General features: G+C 33.9%; 1 protein-coding gene across 1 annotated transcript in view; it reads right to left on the bottom strand.

Moving 5' to 3' along the window:
* Positions 1–10,083: 10,083 nt before the first annotated feature.
* Positions 10,084–18,976, bottom strand: part of LOC128233569 (homeobox protein Hox-A9-like) — a 58,188-nt gene continuing 49,295 nt past the window's right edge. The window contains exon 4 of the mRNA XM_052947305.1: positions 10,084–13,425. Coding sequence (XP_052803265.1) covers positions 13,115–13,425 — 311 coding nt within the window. The 3' untranslated portion in view covers positions 10,084–13,114. The remainder of the gene's footprint in view (positions 13,426–18,976) is intronic.

The following is an 18,976-nucleotide window of genomic DNA, read 5'->3' on the forward strand; positions in this document are numbered from 1 at the left end:
AAATAGTATTTTCTGACTTCCTAACGTGACTTCATAACATGGCACGATTCTGACCTTTTGTTGCCGTCAGATGGACATACAGAAAGGTAGTTGAATAAATAATAAAGGACCAGAAATATAATTCCTTATTAAATGTATTATCCACTGACAGTGTGCAATGAATACGTAACTGAATTAGTTAGTTGTTGTTGTTTCCCAATGGGCCGTTCTAATGTGACATAATTCTGCTCTTTTCTTTTCTATCCATTGGACATACCCCAGGGCCATTGTAAGAAAAACAAAGTACCGGAAATGAAGTTTTCCCATTAAATGTACCCGACATGCATTTTCAGTCCTGAATGAACGCGTTACTAAAATAGCGTTTCTAGGTGGGTGTGTAAGCTTATTTATACTCGCACTCGTGCAAGGCAATGACCAGACAGCGAGTGCTCCGATAAGGGTGTTAGTCATTTTAGGATTTTAGAGCATAGTGCACAGACAGAATGTAGCCCTGATTATAGCTACCCTAGTTCTTAAACGTGCACCAGTATATAGCAATGTCACACGAGACCCCCATTTAGCGTCCCTCCCGGAAGACGATTAGTATGTTTTTAGTGGTGCGACGGGGAATCGCACTTGCGACCCCTGGATTGACAGTCAAATGTGTGACCAGTGTCTTTTATACTTCTAGCTGACATTTTTGTTCCTGATATACTAGTAAGTACGAGACTGAGAACTCGGAAACAAATGTAACCCGCCTATTCCCGCTGATACTAGTTCGTCTTCAGTGATATGTGTTATTAGAATTGATATGAATTCGTGTATTATAAGTGCTCTGTGGTGTACGTGAGATGTGTGTTTGTTTATTTTGATCAATGTGCCACTAAATAAGTAAGGTTTGTCCCAGAAGTGTCTACTGCACTTTTAATACCGTTAAATTCGGCTACCATTAACCAGTTTGTCCATTGGATTTCACCTTTTGGTCTCTTTCAATTTATTATTAGGCGTATGGACACTGAAAATAGTCTTAATACATATATCAATGTTTTGATCCACCGGCATTGCGGCAGGGGGCGTCGAACACACGACATTATATTTGCCAAAGTATATTAACGGGTGCGGATCTCACCGGACCTACCAGTTCCCTAAATACCCACCACCCTTCTAGGCGGGGTCCTATGTGCTCCCCTACCCCCCCCCTCCCTCTAGTTGGGGCTTAAAAATTGATATGTGTATAATGCAATGGCTGAGTACAGGAATATGCCATTTCCTTATTATGAGTAGTTTTATTTCATCGTATGTGAATCAAAACTCCTGACATGGATTTTAATGGAATGGATAGATACATATAACAGTACTTTACCTTTACATTACAAAGTACAAAGGATTAAGCTGAAGAAAATATGATAGTGTTACGGCATGACGGGATTGAGTTACCTCCCTTTGACAATAATTTGAATAAAATCAATCTTGCCATTTGATAAGCCATACATATTGATTTCTTTTTCCTTTTATCGTATAAACATATTATATCAAATAAACGCTTATTCGTTGCTTCATATGAGTTAGTCCCAAATTTAAATTAAATGTTTTTGTTTGTTTTTGAATATGTTAAACTTTTTCACTTATACCAATGCTACGGACAATTATTTGTTTAACATTTTTTGTGAACTTAAAACGTTTGAAAAAAAAACTTACTTATTATTTAACAAATAGTTTTTTTCATTTAACTTATATCCATTAATTATATAATACGCATGTAAATCAATTGCTAAATGAATAATGAACTGATAGGTTTGATTGATTTAGTTATAATTCACTTATTATATGGTATGCAGGTATCTCAATGAAATGAACAGGAATTATGTACTTTTTGAAGAATAACACCAACGACTAAAAAGCAAACACACACACACACACACACAACAGCGATAACAGGACCAATAGTATTTGTTTAAACATATTTATTTTACGATTGTGAAACAAGTTATTACATAATATTAATCACTTTCGTTGGCACGATTTTACACGAGAGTGTGGTCTTGTGTCGTGGGGAAAACCGGACGACTGGAGGAAGACCGCATGTTTGGCTTGGTGACAAAGGTCTTGTGCTGTGGGCGAAACCGGAGAACCCAGAGGAAACTCACATGTCCGGCTTGGTGGCACAGGTCTTGTGATGTGGGGGTACCGGAGTACCCGGAGTAAACCCACTTGTCCGGCTTGGTGACTACAAACCAAACTCAAATGCGCCCCCCCCCCGTAAATCGAACCCGGGACGCATAGGTGAAAAGCGAGAGCACTCACCACTGCGCTAACCGGACAACCATTAGCCTTAAACTTTAACGTGATCCTGTTGCAAGACACACGGCCTAGGGCATAACAGACATACCACGTCACCAGACAACAGACACTTCACAAATATAAAAAAGGCATATCCTTATCAGTTAATGTCGGGGTCACCGACTTGTCATTTAACTGGCACTGCACATATTTTTCATACAAATGTTTTAAACATGTTCAGTTGTGAGATAAGTTTTTGATATATCTATAGAGATAAATTCTAGAACATTATAAACCAACTTTTTAAGGAACAATATGTCTGGTTTATAAAGATCGAAAGATCAACATTATTTTTGTCCGATAAGAAGACAGTATTTCTCAAGTTTTCCGAAACATTTATTTCAGTAAATCAGCTGTTATTGAATTTAATCAGGTGAAGCCGTATATTTTAACAGTGGCTGGCCAAGTTAGTGTAAACCATTACAAACCTTAAATATTGTAAGTCTGTACTTACGCCAAATAAATATGCGACGCATTAAGTTTTGTACATTCATTCATACAAACAAAATTTAACCATTACCTGAAGAATTGCTTTCTGGTGTGGTATTTAATATGCGACTTAAGTCATTTTTATTGTTATAAAAACATTGACTTCATTCACTCTATTGGTCAGTTATAAATAACAAGTAATCCGATTAGCTACATCTCTTGCTAGATCCAATTAAAAGCAATATTGAATTTTGGTCCTGATCATCTGAATGCCTTAAATAAGATGCCGACTGAAAACGCAAGTTGATCTATCTCAGGGCTCGTTTTCACAATGGTGTATGACAAAGCCTCCTCGGCTGTTTGATTGATATGGTATTATTCAACTATAATCGGATTTAAAGCCGGAAGGTATTTGTCTAAGTTATTTCATGGAACTATCCCTATGCATCATGTTGTATAATAGTTTAAATACACGCACGTGGATTAAGGAGATTTACTCAGTACTTTTGAAAGAAAAATCTCAGCAGATCATTTTTTACAATTTTGAAAGAGAAAAGCAAAATCGAAGTACGGACTTGAACAAATGTGTATTGACTTAAGAACATCCTTTAAAGCATGTGTGTGAAGTTGGCTCAGCCATCGGCAATCGGCAATCGACATTCTTTAAAACACTTTTTGTATAATTTCTATTAAAAACGTACATCCAAGAAATCATACTGGAATCAGACTCTTTGTGAAGAAAGATCAGTATTGAAAACTGTATGAGATGTCGCAAAATGGCATCGGTTGTACATTATGATTATACTGGAAACATTTAAAAAAAAAAATTTAATATGGACCGCAAAATAATAAAATACGTAGTAAAATGTTAGACGGGTTATTTTTGTATTCTATTTAAGGTAAGATGTGGTTTTCATGGCAAGAAAAAAAAATATTTACAAAAAATGTAAAGCCCATTAAAATTCAAATCAAAATAAGAACGCATAAATACAGTTCTTGGCTGGTATTCAATATTGAACTAAATAGGATCTAAGAACGATGTAGCTAATCGGATTACTGGTTATTAATAACCGGCCAATAGAGTGAATGAAATCAATGTTGTATGACCGTAAGGTTGACTTTTGAATACCACCACCTCCTGTTTAGTGTCCACTGAACGCCTCAAGGCGATAACCCCGATATATTACAATGACGATATTTTGATAGTTATCTAAGTAATAGTCAGATGACATGAATTAAAATCTTAATGATTAAGAATTGACAGAGTGATTGAAGCGAACAAGCCCTTCTTAATCACTAAGTTTTTAATTCAGATCATCTCTCTGACTTACAATACAACCTCATTGGTTGACACATTGTCAACTCAAAATCTGATGCAGGGATTGTGTATCAGATGACTGACAGTGGGCGGACCTTTGAACACCCGCGAAAGTTGAAATTCTTAACAATTAAGCCAAGTTCTTAATGATGGCTTAACTGCAATTTCATTGGCTGTAAATGTAGGTTATATTCTAATGTTTGATGTAATATAGTGCTTTGTCGTTTTTGATTGGTGTTTAGAAACAGAAGCTTATGTTCAAAGATGCACTCTTATTCGCAAATAAATAGTACCACAATTAATACAATTGTCTTAATTTCCCGAAAGGATGAAAACATAAAATACATTGGTTCTTATAATGGAAACCGTGTTTGATTTGAAAGAAAGGTGCAGAAAACACGGTATATCTCCCTTATGAGACCGATAGTTGACCACTATACATTTTTTAGGACCCACCAGTCATTTAATATTTGTGCGTAATCAGCTATTAAATACAAGGTTGCAATCTTGTTATCAGTCATTGATATTTTCCATAAATGCGTTATTAATCCATTAATGGAGGAATAAAACGCATCTATCTAGTTAATAGGATTATCTTTCAAAATTTACTTTTGTCATACATGTGTATGTATTGATTTTAAATATGAGTATCACTTTAATTGAGAGTTGTCTTTGACGACAAAGGGCAGCGCCTCTTGGAGCCGATGAATCGATGACCAATTAGAACCGTCTCCGTGGCCTTGTGGTTAAGGCGTCCGCCTACGGAGCGGGGAGGTAGAAGGTTCGAGTCTCACAAAGGGCATGTTCTGACATGGCCTGTTGCCGACCCAGCAGCTAGTTAAATCGAGGGGTGCCCATTGCCTTCCTGCCAGGCGCCTGGCATTTGGGATAAGGAATCGGGGTAAAGATGTTCACGAATGTAGGTGTATCATAAGCCCAACGGGAACTAAGAGGGGTGACACTATAATAAACAAACACTTTACTTTAATTTACTATAATATAAGGAGGGGCGTTATATTTTAAAATCAATGTCACTCATAACCACCATCCAGAAGGTCCAGACTACAAATCTCATAAGGCCTGAAAAAAAATTGTTTGGTTAGGGTAACATCCTTTTCAAAAATAGGTAGGGTAGGTAGGCTTTTTTTTATTTTTTTTTATTTTTTTATTAGGCTTTATATAAGAATGTCATTTTCATCATTGGAGAATGGTGTTAAAGTTATCTTCTATATAAGCAATTAAGGTTTTAACTACATATTGAAAAGCAAAAAAAGAGAAAAAAATAATAATATTTAGTTTTTCATTTTTTTTTCAAACTGACTATAAAAACGTTAGGGTCGGCGCCTATTCCGTAGGTAGGGTCGGGTAACCCGAACCAAATGTATTTATTTTTTTAGGCCTAAAGGGTCGAACAAAGGGAAATAAAAAAGAAACATTTGGTATGAGCACATAATTATATTTCAACATAGTACATATACTCATAAAAATGAACATCACAATTCAAAAGGTCAAAGGTATACAAATATGAAATTAAAACAAATTAATTTAGAGACTTACAATTAAAATTTTGGCGTAAAGACGGCCTTCATAAACTTGCCTTCGACACGAAACACTTATTAAAAACTATTTTATAACATTAACCAGAGCAGAATAAAAACGTTTTTCAAAACGGTCAGCATACAATCATATTTTATTCAAGAAACTCACTCATTAATTTACTATTTTGCGTGTTAGTTTAAAAAAAAAATATTTATACATATTTTGTGATCAACATGTGTTTTGTCTAATGAGAAGGCAGTATTCTAAAAACTTGTCAATACAATTATTTCAGTAAATACGCAGTTCGCCATTATTTAATTTAATTAGGTGAACCAGTAGATATAAACAGTGGCTGGCCACTTTGTGGGAAGTTTTCACAATATTATGTAGAACACCAAAATATTAAGGTTGTTAGTATGATTACTTACAAAAAATAAATGGTTAGGCGACTGTGTTACATCAATTCAATAATTTTTGTAAGTACATACTAACAACCTTTGACCATTACATAGTTCTTACAGTTGCGGATTTGTTTTATCAGGAATATGCTCTAAAAAAAACAAAAGGGACTTTCTCAAGCTGTATAGTGTCAGCGTATAAAAAAGTCATATATAACGAAAATACATGTAATGTGAAAATAAATTGAAAATGGTATCAATTGATCATAAACATGAAATACAGCAGAAACCATATTGTGTAATTTTCATTAAAATGATTTGTTATGGACACATAATGTTAAACAAAATGTCGCTTACATAAAACGACCCTGAATAAAACATAATTCAATTAAAATGTGTGCAGACAGTCTTCACGGTTTATTTATAGGTTCAAACTTCCTTTATAAGGATGCGTTTATAGATTTCATGTTGGCGGGAATCTGTGTTTTCTGTCAAAGAACTCACAGGTACTCTGTGCCCCAAGGGTGATTTTCATAAAGCATTCTTCTTAATGAAATTCTTAAAATTTGTAGACGAGAATATCTTAAATACTTTATTTATTTTTCAATTTTAGTTATTTATACATATGTATTATTTGAATGTTTTTCCTGCTCATTTTTATATTTTTGGTGTAAAATCATTTTTTAGTTGTCTTCAAATTCGACTTAGAAAAAAGGCTCTTGATCACTGAGTTGATTTGTTTTACTGAGAATACTTTATAAATACGGACCCAGGAATTGCTTCGAACCATTCAATTTTTATTTGGGTTACTAAAGCCTTTCGTCACACTTAACAATTTTATTCTGGACAATTTTATATCATTTTTTTATAACGAATTGAGCTGTTATCTTAGTCTAATAAACTGCCTAATTTGTTCTTTTCTGTTCTGTTAAAGTGATTTTTCAAAATACACAAAGAGGTAACTTTTCAAAAGCCATTTAAATCAAACTTAGAAGGAAAAAATATAAATGCTATTAGATATAGTTATTATTCAAATCTGGCCTTCGGCTGCCGAAATATATGAAAAAATTTAAATGCTTTAAGAACCATCATCAAAAATTATAATAGAAATCGAACTTCAACATATATTACTTTATTCAAACAATACAAGAAAATACATCAGCATTCTTGTACATAATCAAATGTTTCAGATAACAGCGGGGTTCATTAAATCAATTGAATGTGTAACAGTACATGCATATTGCGTAATGCTACACATTTGTACACCGTATTATTTTTACAAATATGGTCGATCAGACTTAGTGTAAAAAGTAACAGAAAACTCTTGCGACCCCTTTGTATGAAAACCTAAAAATGAAACTAACATTTAGCGATGCGCCTATTGCTGAACATATACGTAAGTCGAATAAAATTTCTGGTAATCGATTTAATCCTTGTACTTTATCCATTAAAAATACGATAAGTGATTTCCAAGCATTTTCTTGCCAATTGCATTCTGCATTGACTAATTATCTGGATACTTAATGTAAAGAATTTCTATGTCACTATTTTTACAAAATAAATTGTTTTGCAATGATTTCCTTTTAAATAACTGTGATTTTCGAAGTGATTTCTGAATGAGAATTATTCAAAAGTAAATAAGTTTCCAGCTTTGCTCGACAATGTCTATAACCATCCTCCGGCCAACAGGTACATCTTACTTTGAGACAGATCGCAGCTGGGTACCATGCAGAACGCAACTGGGTACTAGGAAGAACGCAACCAGGTACCAGACAGAGCGCAGCTTGGAACCAGACGGAACGCAGCTGGGTACCAGACAGAGCATATCTGGGAACCAGACAGAACGCAACTGGGTACCAGGCAGATCGCTGCTGGGAACCAGGCCGAGGGCAACTGGATACCAGACAGAGCGCAACCGGTATACCAAGAAGAGCGCAACTGGGTACCAAGCAGAGCGCAGGTTGGTACGAGGCAGAAAGCAACTGGGTACCAGGCAGAGCGCAACCGGGTACCAGGCAGAGCGCAACTGGGAACCAGGTAAAGCTTAAATGGGAACCTGGCAGAGCCCAACTGGGTATCAGGCAGAGCTCAGCTGAAAACCAATCAGAACTGGGTAACGGAGGTATCTGACAAATGGCGCATTAATACATACATAATTATGTTTTTTCTCTAATATTAGACAAAATAATGTTCAACTTTTGTCCAATGTTTTTAACAATCGCATAACACACATCCACAACTTCCATTGCTTCCGTGCGTAGGAGCACGCAAATTGCGTGCTCAAATCGTATGCACACTCTTGCGATACGTCAGCTGAGTTCCTTAGTAGAATTTATGTCCTTTCTGATAACCTAATTGCTATTCAGTGCCTCTCCAATAATCACGAGCTTCGAAGTCCCCAGGGACAAATTAACTGATATTTAGACCCTTCTTCCTCATGATCAATACTTTTTATCACACATGAACATAAATCCAATTTCAATAATAATTTATGTCACACTTAGTCAGCAGTATCTAACTACAAGCATTTTCATTGGCCCATATGCATTCCAATGTCTGGGACATCCGGACTACCGTCTTTATCCGAATCACCGTCATGTTTGGTAATTTTCTTCGCCTTTATTCTTCGGTTCTGGAACCAAATCTTGATTTGTCTTTCTGAGAGGTTTATAAGCTGGGACAATTAAAGCCCAATGTAAAGCCCATTAAAATTCAAATCAAAATAAGAACGCATAAATACAGTTCTTGGCTGGTATTCAATATTGAACTAAATAGGATTTAAAAACGATGTAGCTAATCGGATTACTGGTTATTAACAACCGGCCAATAGAGTGAATGAAATCAATGTTGTATGACCGTAAGGTTGACTTTTGAATACCACCACCTCCTGTTTAGTGTCCACTGAACGCCTCAAGGCGATAACCCCGATATATTACAATGACGATATTTTGATAGTTATCTAAGTAATAGTCAGATGACATGAATTAAAATCTTAATGATTAAGACACATTGTCAACACAAAATCTGATGCAGGGATTGTGTATCAGATGATTGACAGTGGGCGGACCTTTGAACACCCGCGAAAGTTGAAATTCTTAACAATTAAGCCAAGTTCTTAATGATGGCTTAACTGCAATTTCATTGGCTGTAAATGTAGGTTATATTCTAATGTTTGATGTAATATAGTGCTTTGTCGTTTTTGATTGGTGTTTAGAAACAGAAGCTTATGTTCAAAGATGCACTCTTACTCGCAAATAAATAGTACCACAATTAATACAATTGTCTTAATTTCCCGAAAGGATGAAAACATAAAATACATTGGTTCTTATAAAGGAAACCGTGTTTGATTTGAAAGAAAGGTGCAGAAAACACGGTATATCTCCCTTATGAGACCGATAGTTGACCACTATACATTTTTTAGGACCCACCAGTCATTTAATATTTGTGCGTAATCAGCTATTAAATACAAGGTTGCAATCTTGTTACCATCATTGATATTTTCCATAAATGCGTTATTAATCCATTAATGGAGGAATAAAACGCATCTATCTAGTTAATAGGATTATCTTTCAAAATTTACTTTTGTCATACATGTGTATGTATTGATTTTAAATATGAGTATCACTTTAATTGAGAGTTGTCTTTGACGACAAAGGGCAGCGCCTCTTGGAGCCGATGAATCGATGACCAATTAGAACCGTCTCCGTGGCCTTGTGGTTAAGGCGTCCGCCTACGGAGCGGGAAGGTAGAAGGTTCGAGTCTCACAAAGGGCATGTTCTGACATGGCCTGTTACCGACCCAGCAGCTAGTTAAATCGAGGGGTGCCCATTGCCTTCCTGCCAGGCGCCTGGCATTTGGGATAAGGAATCGGGGTAAAGATGTTCACGAATGTAGGTGTCTCATAAGCCCAACGGGAACTAAGAGGGATGACACTATAATAAACAAACACTTTACTTTACTTTACTATAATATAAGGAGGGGCGTCATATTTTATAATCAATGTCACTAATAACCACCATCCAGAAGGTCCAAACTACAAATCTCATAAAGGGTCCAACAAAGGGATATAAAAAAGAAACATTTGGTATGAGCACATAATTATATTTCAACATAGTACATATACTCATAAAAATGAACATCACAATTCAAAAGGTCAAAGGTATACAAATATGAAATTAAAACAAATTAATTTAGAGACTTACAATTAAAATTTTGGCGTATAGACGGCCTTCATAAACTTGCCTTCGACACGAAACACATATTACCCAAAACTATTTTATAACATTAACCAGAGCAGAATAAAAACGTTTTTCAAAAGGGTCAGCATACAATCATAGTTTTATTCAAGAAACTCACTCATTAATTTACTATTTTGCTTGTTTATTTAAAAAAAAATCTTTATACATATTTTGTGATCAACATGTGTTTTGTCTAATGAGAAGGCAGTATTCTAAAAATTTGTCAATACAATTATTTCAGTAAATACGCAGTTCGCCATTATTTAATTTAATCAGGTGAACCAGTAGATATAAACAGTGGCTGGCCCACTTTGTGGGAAGTTTTCACAATATTATGTAGAACACCAAAATATTAAGGTTGTTAGTATGATTACTTACAAAAAATAAATGGCGACTGTGTACATCAATTCATTTTTTTTTGTAAGTACATACTAACAACCTTTGACCATTACATAGTTCTTACAGTTGCGGATTTGTTTTATCAGGAATATGCTCTAATAAACAAAAGGGACTTTCTCAAGCTGTATAGTGTCAGCGTATAAAAAAAGTCATATATAACGAAAATACATGTAATGTGAAAATAAATTGAAAATGGTATCAATTGATCATAAACATGAAATACAGCAGAAACCATATTGTGTAATTTTAAAATTAAAATGATTTGTTATGGACACATAATGTTAAACAAAATGTCGCTTACATAAAACGACCCTGAATAATAAATAATTCAATTAAAATGTGTGCAGACAGTCTTTACGGTTTATTTATAGGTTCAAACTTCCTTTATAAGGATGCGTTTATAGATTTCATGTTGGCGGGAATCTGTGTTTTCTGTCAAAGAACTCACAGGTACTCTGTGCCCCAAGGGTGATTTTCATAAAGCATTCTTCTTAATGAAATTCTTAAAATTTGTAGACGAGAATATCTTAAATACTTTATTTATTTTTCAATTTTAGTTATTTATACATATGTATTATTTGAATGTTTTTCCTGCTCATTTTTATATTTTTGGTGTAAAATCATTTTTTAGTTGTCTTCAAATTCGACTTAGAAAAAAGGCTCTTGATCACTGAGTTGATTTGTTTTACTGAGAATACTTTATAAATACGGACCCAGGAATTGCTTCGAACCATTCAATTTTTATTTGGGTTACTAAAGCCTTTCGTCACACTTAACAATTTTATTCTGGACAATTTTATATCATTTTTTTATAACGAATTGAGCTGTTATCTTAGTCTAATAAACTGCCTAATTTGTTCTTTTCTGTTCTGTTAAAGTGATTTTTCAAAATACACAAAGAGGTAACTTTTCAAAAGCCATTTAAATCAAACTTAGAAGGAAAAAATATAAATGCTATTAGATATAGTTATTATTCAAATCTGGCCTTCGGCTGCCGAAATATATGAAAAAAATTAAATGCTTTAAGAACCATCATCAAAAATTATAATAGAAATCGAACTTCAACATATATTACTTTATTCAAACAATACAAGAAAATACATCAGCATTCTTGTACATAATCAAATGTTTCAGATAACAGCGGGGTTCATTAAATCAATTGAATGTGTAACAGTACATGCATATTGCGTAATGCTACACATTTGTACACCGTATTATTTTTACAAATATGGTCGATCAGACTTAGTGTAAAAAGTAACAGAAAACTCTTGCGACCCCTTTGTATGAAAACCTAAAAATGAAACTAACATTTAGCGATGCGCCTATTGCTGAACATATACGTAAGTCGAATAAAATTTCTGGTAATCGATTTAATCCTTGTACTTTATCCATTAAAAATACGATAAGTGATTTCCAAGCATTTTCTTGCCAATTGCATTCTGCATTGACTAATTATCTGGATACTTAATGTAAAGAATTTCTATGTCACTATTTTTACAAAATAAATTGTTTTGCAATGATTTCCTTTTAAATAACTGTGATTTTCGAAGTGATTTCTGAATGAGAATTATTCAAAAGTAAATAAGTTTCCAGCTTTGCTCGACAATGTCTATAACCATCCTCCGGCCAACAGGTACATCTTACTTTGAGACAGATCGCAGCTGGGTACCATGCAGAACGCAACTGGGTACTAGGAAGAACGCAACCAGGTACCAGACAGAGCGCAGCTTGGAACCAGACGGAACGCAGCTGGGTACCAGACAGAGCATATCTGGGAACCAGACAGAACGCAACTGGGTACCAGGCAGATCGCTGCTGGGAACCAGGCCGAGGGCAACTGGATACCAGACAGAGCGCAACCGGTATACCAAGAAGAGCGCAACTGGGTACCAAGCAGAGCGCAGGTTGGTACGAGGCAGAAAGCAACTGGGTACCAGGCAGAGCGCAACCGGGTACCAGGCAGAGCGCAACTGGGAACCAGGTAAAGCTTAAATGGGAACCTGGCAGAGCCCAACTGGGTATCAGGCAGAGCTCAGCTGAAAACCAATCAGAACTGGGTAACGGAGGTATCTGACAAATGGCGCATTAATACATACATAATTATGTTTTTTCTCTAATATTAGACAAAATAATGTTCAACTTTTGTCCAATGTTTTTAACAATCGCATAACACACATCCACAACTTCCATTGCTTCCGTGCGTAGGAGCACGCAAATTGCGTGCTCAAATCGTATGCACACTCTTGCGATACGTCAGCTGAGTTCCTTAGTAGAATTTATGTCCTTTCTGATAACCTAATTGCTATTCAGTGCCTCTCCAATAATCACGAGCTTCGAAGTCCCCAGGGACAAATTAACTGATATTTAGACCCTTCTTCCTCATGATCAATACTTTTTATCACACATGAACATAAATCCAATTTCAATAATAATTTATGTCACACTTAGTCAGCAGTATCTAACTACAAGCATTTTCATTGGCCCATATGCATTCCAATGTCTGGGACATCCGGACTACCGTCTTTATCCGAATCACCGTCATGTTTGGTAATTTTCTTCGCCTTTATTCTTCGGTTCTGGAACCAAATCTTGATTTGTCTTTCTGAGAGGTTTATAAGCTGGGACAATTCCCAGCGTCGGGACTTAGAAATGTATGTAGAGCTGTTATATTCCCTCTCTAATTCCGCGATTTGGAACTTCGAATATGGACGGCGTCGCTTACGTAACGTGACGGCCGTTGGCGCTAACGTCGTCGACGGCAGATGGATTGCGTTCCCCATATCTCCTGAAAATACAACAAAAATGTTCTTATTTACTGTGTATTTGTGTTAAAGATCAATTATGAAACATAACAGCATTTGCAAAGAGGACTGTGGAAGATTTTTTTTCGTTTATAAAATCAATTCATTAAAAAATATGGATAGTACTATATGTATATAATCAATACCATGCCAATATTTTCGTTATTCAAACAATTATCATGATAATTATACATGTATAACTGATATATGTTTTTAACTTTTGATAACAAAACTGGTGTGCTTAGTTACCAGTGTTTAAATGTCCTTAAAGGGACACGTTCTCTTTTTAAAGGCTCAGGCATTACGAAATTAAAATCCGTATAGTTTGTGCAAACAAATATTGTAAGAATGATAAAACATCATCAGTTTATTCTTTTGTTCTCAGATATTGAAAAAAGCGAAATAAAATGCTCGATTTCGTCGAACAGCTTATGTTTGAAATATTTATAATTTGTGCTTCAAAAAATGTATGGGGTATCTGCTTGTGGCGGTTTGGTGTTTGTCGATGGAAGGTAAATCATATGAATTTTAGCAAGTTTGAAACATCGTAACTAACCATGAAATTCTTCGAATGAGTCCGCTTAAAATAGAATTGCTGTTTTAACGCTAATGGGTTTTCTTTCAAAATTAAGGAAATACAATGTTGTTTTTTTTCATGTAAGGGACTCGTTAATAGAACTTCAACGAAAATAATTGTCTCCAAATCTGAACCTATGTAACGTGGACGATTCATTTAAAGATGATTGTTTTACCTATTAGACAAATGCTCCACATTTCAACGAAAATATTCCTCTCTAAATCTGACCCTATTAACCGTGAGCAATTCCCTTTAAAGGTGATCGTTATACTAATTAGACGAATACAGGTATACAAAATACAAATAAATAACAATGATTTGTCTACAACCGGTGTTCTCGTGGCATTTTAATAATGCGAACACCTGCGAAAATAATTTGTTAAATGAGATAGAATATGCTGTATTCATTGATGTGCAATGTATATTATTATGTATCGTTGTTTGAAAAATGCTAAAATGCAGAATTAATTCATTATAATGAAACGCAGCTCTAAGCATGAAAATCGCATTATAAAAGTGTGTGTTTAATTTTTGAAATGTTATTATGCATAATTATTGTGATGTTTTATAAATTGTTTTCAGTTTTTTGTCGATGATCTGTTTTACTTGTTTCGCCGAGTTGTACTCACTTGTTTATTTAACACTTTGTTCGCTGTTTAAAGGGACTTCATACCATATGATTCAATTGCAAGAAAAAAAATATTCTTTTTATCGTTGTGTACAACACTTTAAATCTTACTTACTGATGGAGCACATCACTAACGACATATGTATCTTTCGCGTCTACCACGAAAATACCAGTAAATTTAATTAAAGCGTCCGTATATGAATTTGTACTAATCACGTGACTTTCGCATGCTAAATATACATACTATAAACTGGGAAACCAATAAGCGCTATTTTTAAACGGGTAAATTTAGCTGAGACAGCGACAAAATATTCTTTTAATCATGTCAATTGATGAAAAATCGGCCTCAAACTAGCTCGTGTTGACAGTTTTAGGCTTGTTATGTGGAATGTCTGTATTTGCCAATTTTGGGTCAACATCTGGTGTCTAGTCCCTTTAAGGTAAGCTATTCATTATAAGGATACAAAGATAGGTTAGTGCATTTAAGACATCAACTTCTGATTTATTTCTTAATGTTTAATTTATATGGTTAACCATAGTATTATTTTTGCACGGATTGCATTTTGTAATTACACCATAATGACGCTATTATTGTAATTTGATTTATCAAAGGGAGGTAATAAAACACAGTTTAACTATGAATACATAGCAATGTTTTTCGTTTGTTTCTTAAAGAACATAATGTCAATATAAAACAATTCATTGTGCTTTTTAAATCATTCAAACTTTACATTGTGTAACTTGACAATAGAACTTTAACGGTTTTAGTGTATTAGCAATATCAACTCAACTCAACTCAAAAACTTGTTTTATTTACTAGTATAAAGCGCATTGTGAACTTTCCAGTGACATTTCGTGACATCAGTGTAAATATGTGACTTTCATCTTTCTTTCTTTTTAAAACATATGTTGTACCTGTATAAATAATGTTTCAGTAAGTTTTGTTATTGTGTTTTCTTGATACATGTTTGGTGGGCACTATACACCCCACCCTCATGTTTGTTTAATATGAATAAATTTTATGAAAAAGAAAAAACAAATCAGGTTACAATGTATGCACAATATATACATGAATAGGATATATATAAAACGCATGTTAAATTATATCAGCAAATACATGCTTTTTGCCAAAAATATGTATTAATAATAGGTAGATTACCTTAATATGTCAATTGCACGATGGATTAAGTGTAAATAAATCGATTTTAATTGCATGTATATAGATATTTAATATATCTTACTAGTAATTGAAAGAAGTCGGCATACCTATAGTCTTTAATTGTTGTTCGCTGTTCGTTTAAATTTTATCTCATGAAAACTGCATTGTGTTTTTATAATCTCTTCGAAAAGAAGAGTTAGAAATTAAGTTTAAAAAATCTGTCTGTCATTAACTTAACTAATAATAGTTGATTAATATATTGAACACTTCATCGATAGATAACCAGAAGCAAGTGCAAGGATCAACAACCAAATCGATTTGTTGATGAATTCTTTCAATCAGTCAATAGAATCGGATTAATCCATTAATCAATCAATCAACAAATACACCAATCAATAAATCAATCAACATATCGATTACCTCGGTTTGAAAACAATAGCGCATAGTTTGCTTAATAAATACAGGAAGTAAATCTTTCTATTCAGTCGAATCACTGTATTCATTTTAAACTTAAAACTGCTCGACGCACGGACGTTTCTTCGAAGAGACTCATGATTCGTTATTCTTGGCAAACAAGTCATAGTTAATGCACTGCCCTTCTCCTACAAAGACCCCTCGATCTTAATCCAAGCTTCGTAGGACCACCTTTGATATAGACAAAATATGAATGATAAAAAAGGCTAAAACCCTGAGTCATGGAGGCAACATCGACCTATGCCCCAGCTCCTAATGAAAACAGTGGTTCATTTGTAATCCCCTACCATCTACTGTTTCCCGGTGGTCTAAGCCATTTGTCAAAACCTGACAACGTTATGAATCGTGCAAATAGCAATTAGATGTCATAATTGGGTCTGTGCGTCGGCCTGCTCCGTTAATCAAGTTACGCCACACACGTTAACGTAGAAAATCAGCGTTGAACGCAGTATACGTAATGCATTCTTATGCTTAAATAACGTAAAAACTGGAAAACCGTCAAGGCGTTTTTACTATGGCTGGCGTCTATCGAAATGTAGGTAAACGTTTCACAAAAGCTATAAATTAGACGGTTAATGCTCTTACGGTGTTATCATGGTTGAACATAATAGCAAAGTTTTAAAATTTTACGGCCGTTAACGATGCCTATAAACGCCTGTATTCATGTTCAAAACTGTTACAGTTTGCTATATAATTAATAATTATAATTTTTATTTAGCTATCACTATGTTTGTGACATATATTTAATAAAAGTAATGAAATTTTATGAAAGTAATGCTATTTTGTCTTCAAAATAATGATAAACTAAAACACACGGCCCGTTTTAAGTAATATATTGTTTGCGGTTTTTAAATAGGATGCATTAATTTGAAATGAATCGAGTTCTAAGCAAAGCAAAGAGAAAAAAAACGGTGTTAAAGCCGAGTTCATGAACAATACCAGGAAGAATCATTCAAAATTAGCGAACTGTTTATACTGGCTTCTGTAGTTTTTATCAAAGTCGTTCAAAGGGAACGAACTCCTGCTTTGGTTTCATATGACTGTACATTTTAGTGACATCTAACCTAAAACTATTTTTTTCTTCAGATTTATCAAAGTGGTCACTGCTACCAAAGTCTTTAGAGATTTTTCCGAAATTGTTAAACTGAAGAAATTCATAGTTATTTTAAAAATGTTAATCATATTACCCATATAACAAGAAACATTATATGTTCACGTTACTTAATAAATATGTTTGAATCTTGAAATCTTGAATCTTTATTCTATATCGTTAGTAGGAGTGACCCCTTAAATAAATCAAAAGATTTTTTTAGGTTAAATGCCACTGAAAATATGAGGTCATATAAACTGCAGTAATTCATAGTTTGTTTATGCTAGATCGTTGGTTTGAGTGACCACTTTTATAAATCTATAGAAACAATAAATACTTTTAGGTTAAATATCACTATACAAATACAGGTCATATGACACCAAATCAGGAGTTCATTATCTTCAAACCACTGTGGTTTTTATTGTGTTATGATAAGACAATCAGTAATAAAGCTATTTGTAAAACCTCCGTATGCGCCGAAATAGAAATACCACATATCAAACACAATTAATTAGTAATATGCACGAATACACCTTTCCATGTGTCAATGACTGGGAATAAAATGGAGGTTTTAGTACCACTTTATGTTACTAATATGACTCTAATCCGACTCTTTGTCGGCATGTTATGTCAAAGTTTGTCTACACTTGTGATTTGCCAAATCATTGCAATGATAGACAGCAACAGTGTCCAACATTTTTATTTTTCATACTGTTTTTTTTTTTTTTTTTTTTTTTTTTTTTGGGGGGGGGGGGGGTTATTCATGTTAATATATAATGCTACTATAAATAATCTTGAATATGAAAATATTGATTTAATAAAGATCACAAGTTTTTCTTTAAGTTTGACCATTTATTTTGCGTATTGCATTTTTCTGTTTATATTCTTATATATCAATCTACTTAAAATCAACTTGAATAGTATTAACTTATTTATTTAATCAAGATCACATGTTCTCCTTTTAGTTTTACCATAAACAAGAGAGAGAAAGGCGCTGGCTCCAATATCCCGAAACATCTAAAGTCAGGTTAAAGCTACGCTCACTTTTTCTGTGTTAGTATAATTTGAATAATATTCCCATTTCGAAGAGCTCTGAGAATTTTAAAAGAAATTATCTTTATAATTTCCACTATAAACTATTTCAAATTTTGTTAAATCTAGTTTAGGAATGAAATTTGGCTCGATGAAATATGATACGTGTTACGTTTAAAACGTTTCGAGAAATTTCAGTCGGTTATAAATTTATTTATATTATCAATAACGTCGTCATTATAAAATAACGTCATTATCTATTTTTGATGTATAACGAGTGCAATAAGTTTCGATGTGGCGTCATAAATAATAACATTGAAATTGTACGAGCTATATAGCTAGATTACTTTTTTTCAGAATGTGTGCGTGCGTGCGTGCGTGCGTATGTGTGAATTTAAATAAACCTTCAACGTTGTTTGCATTTTAATGACTTTATAATGGTTAACAAACAACACTTAACAAAATATTAAGAATAAAAAATATAAAAAAAAACATATATGAAATCACTGATATTTGTGTTATTTCCATGCGCAATAAAAATATATTTAAATCATATATACATCTTGGTAAGAACT

This window comes from Mya arenaria, chromosome 5 (genome assembly GCF_026914265.1).
Source record: "Mya arenaria isolate MELC-2E11 chromosome 5, ASM2691426v1".
Lineage (NCBI taxonomy): Eukaryota > Metazoa > Mollusca > Bivalvia > Myida > Myidae > Mya > Mya arenaria.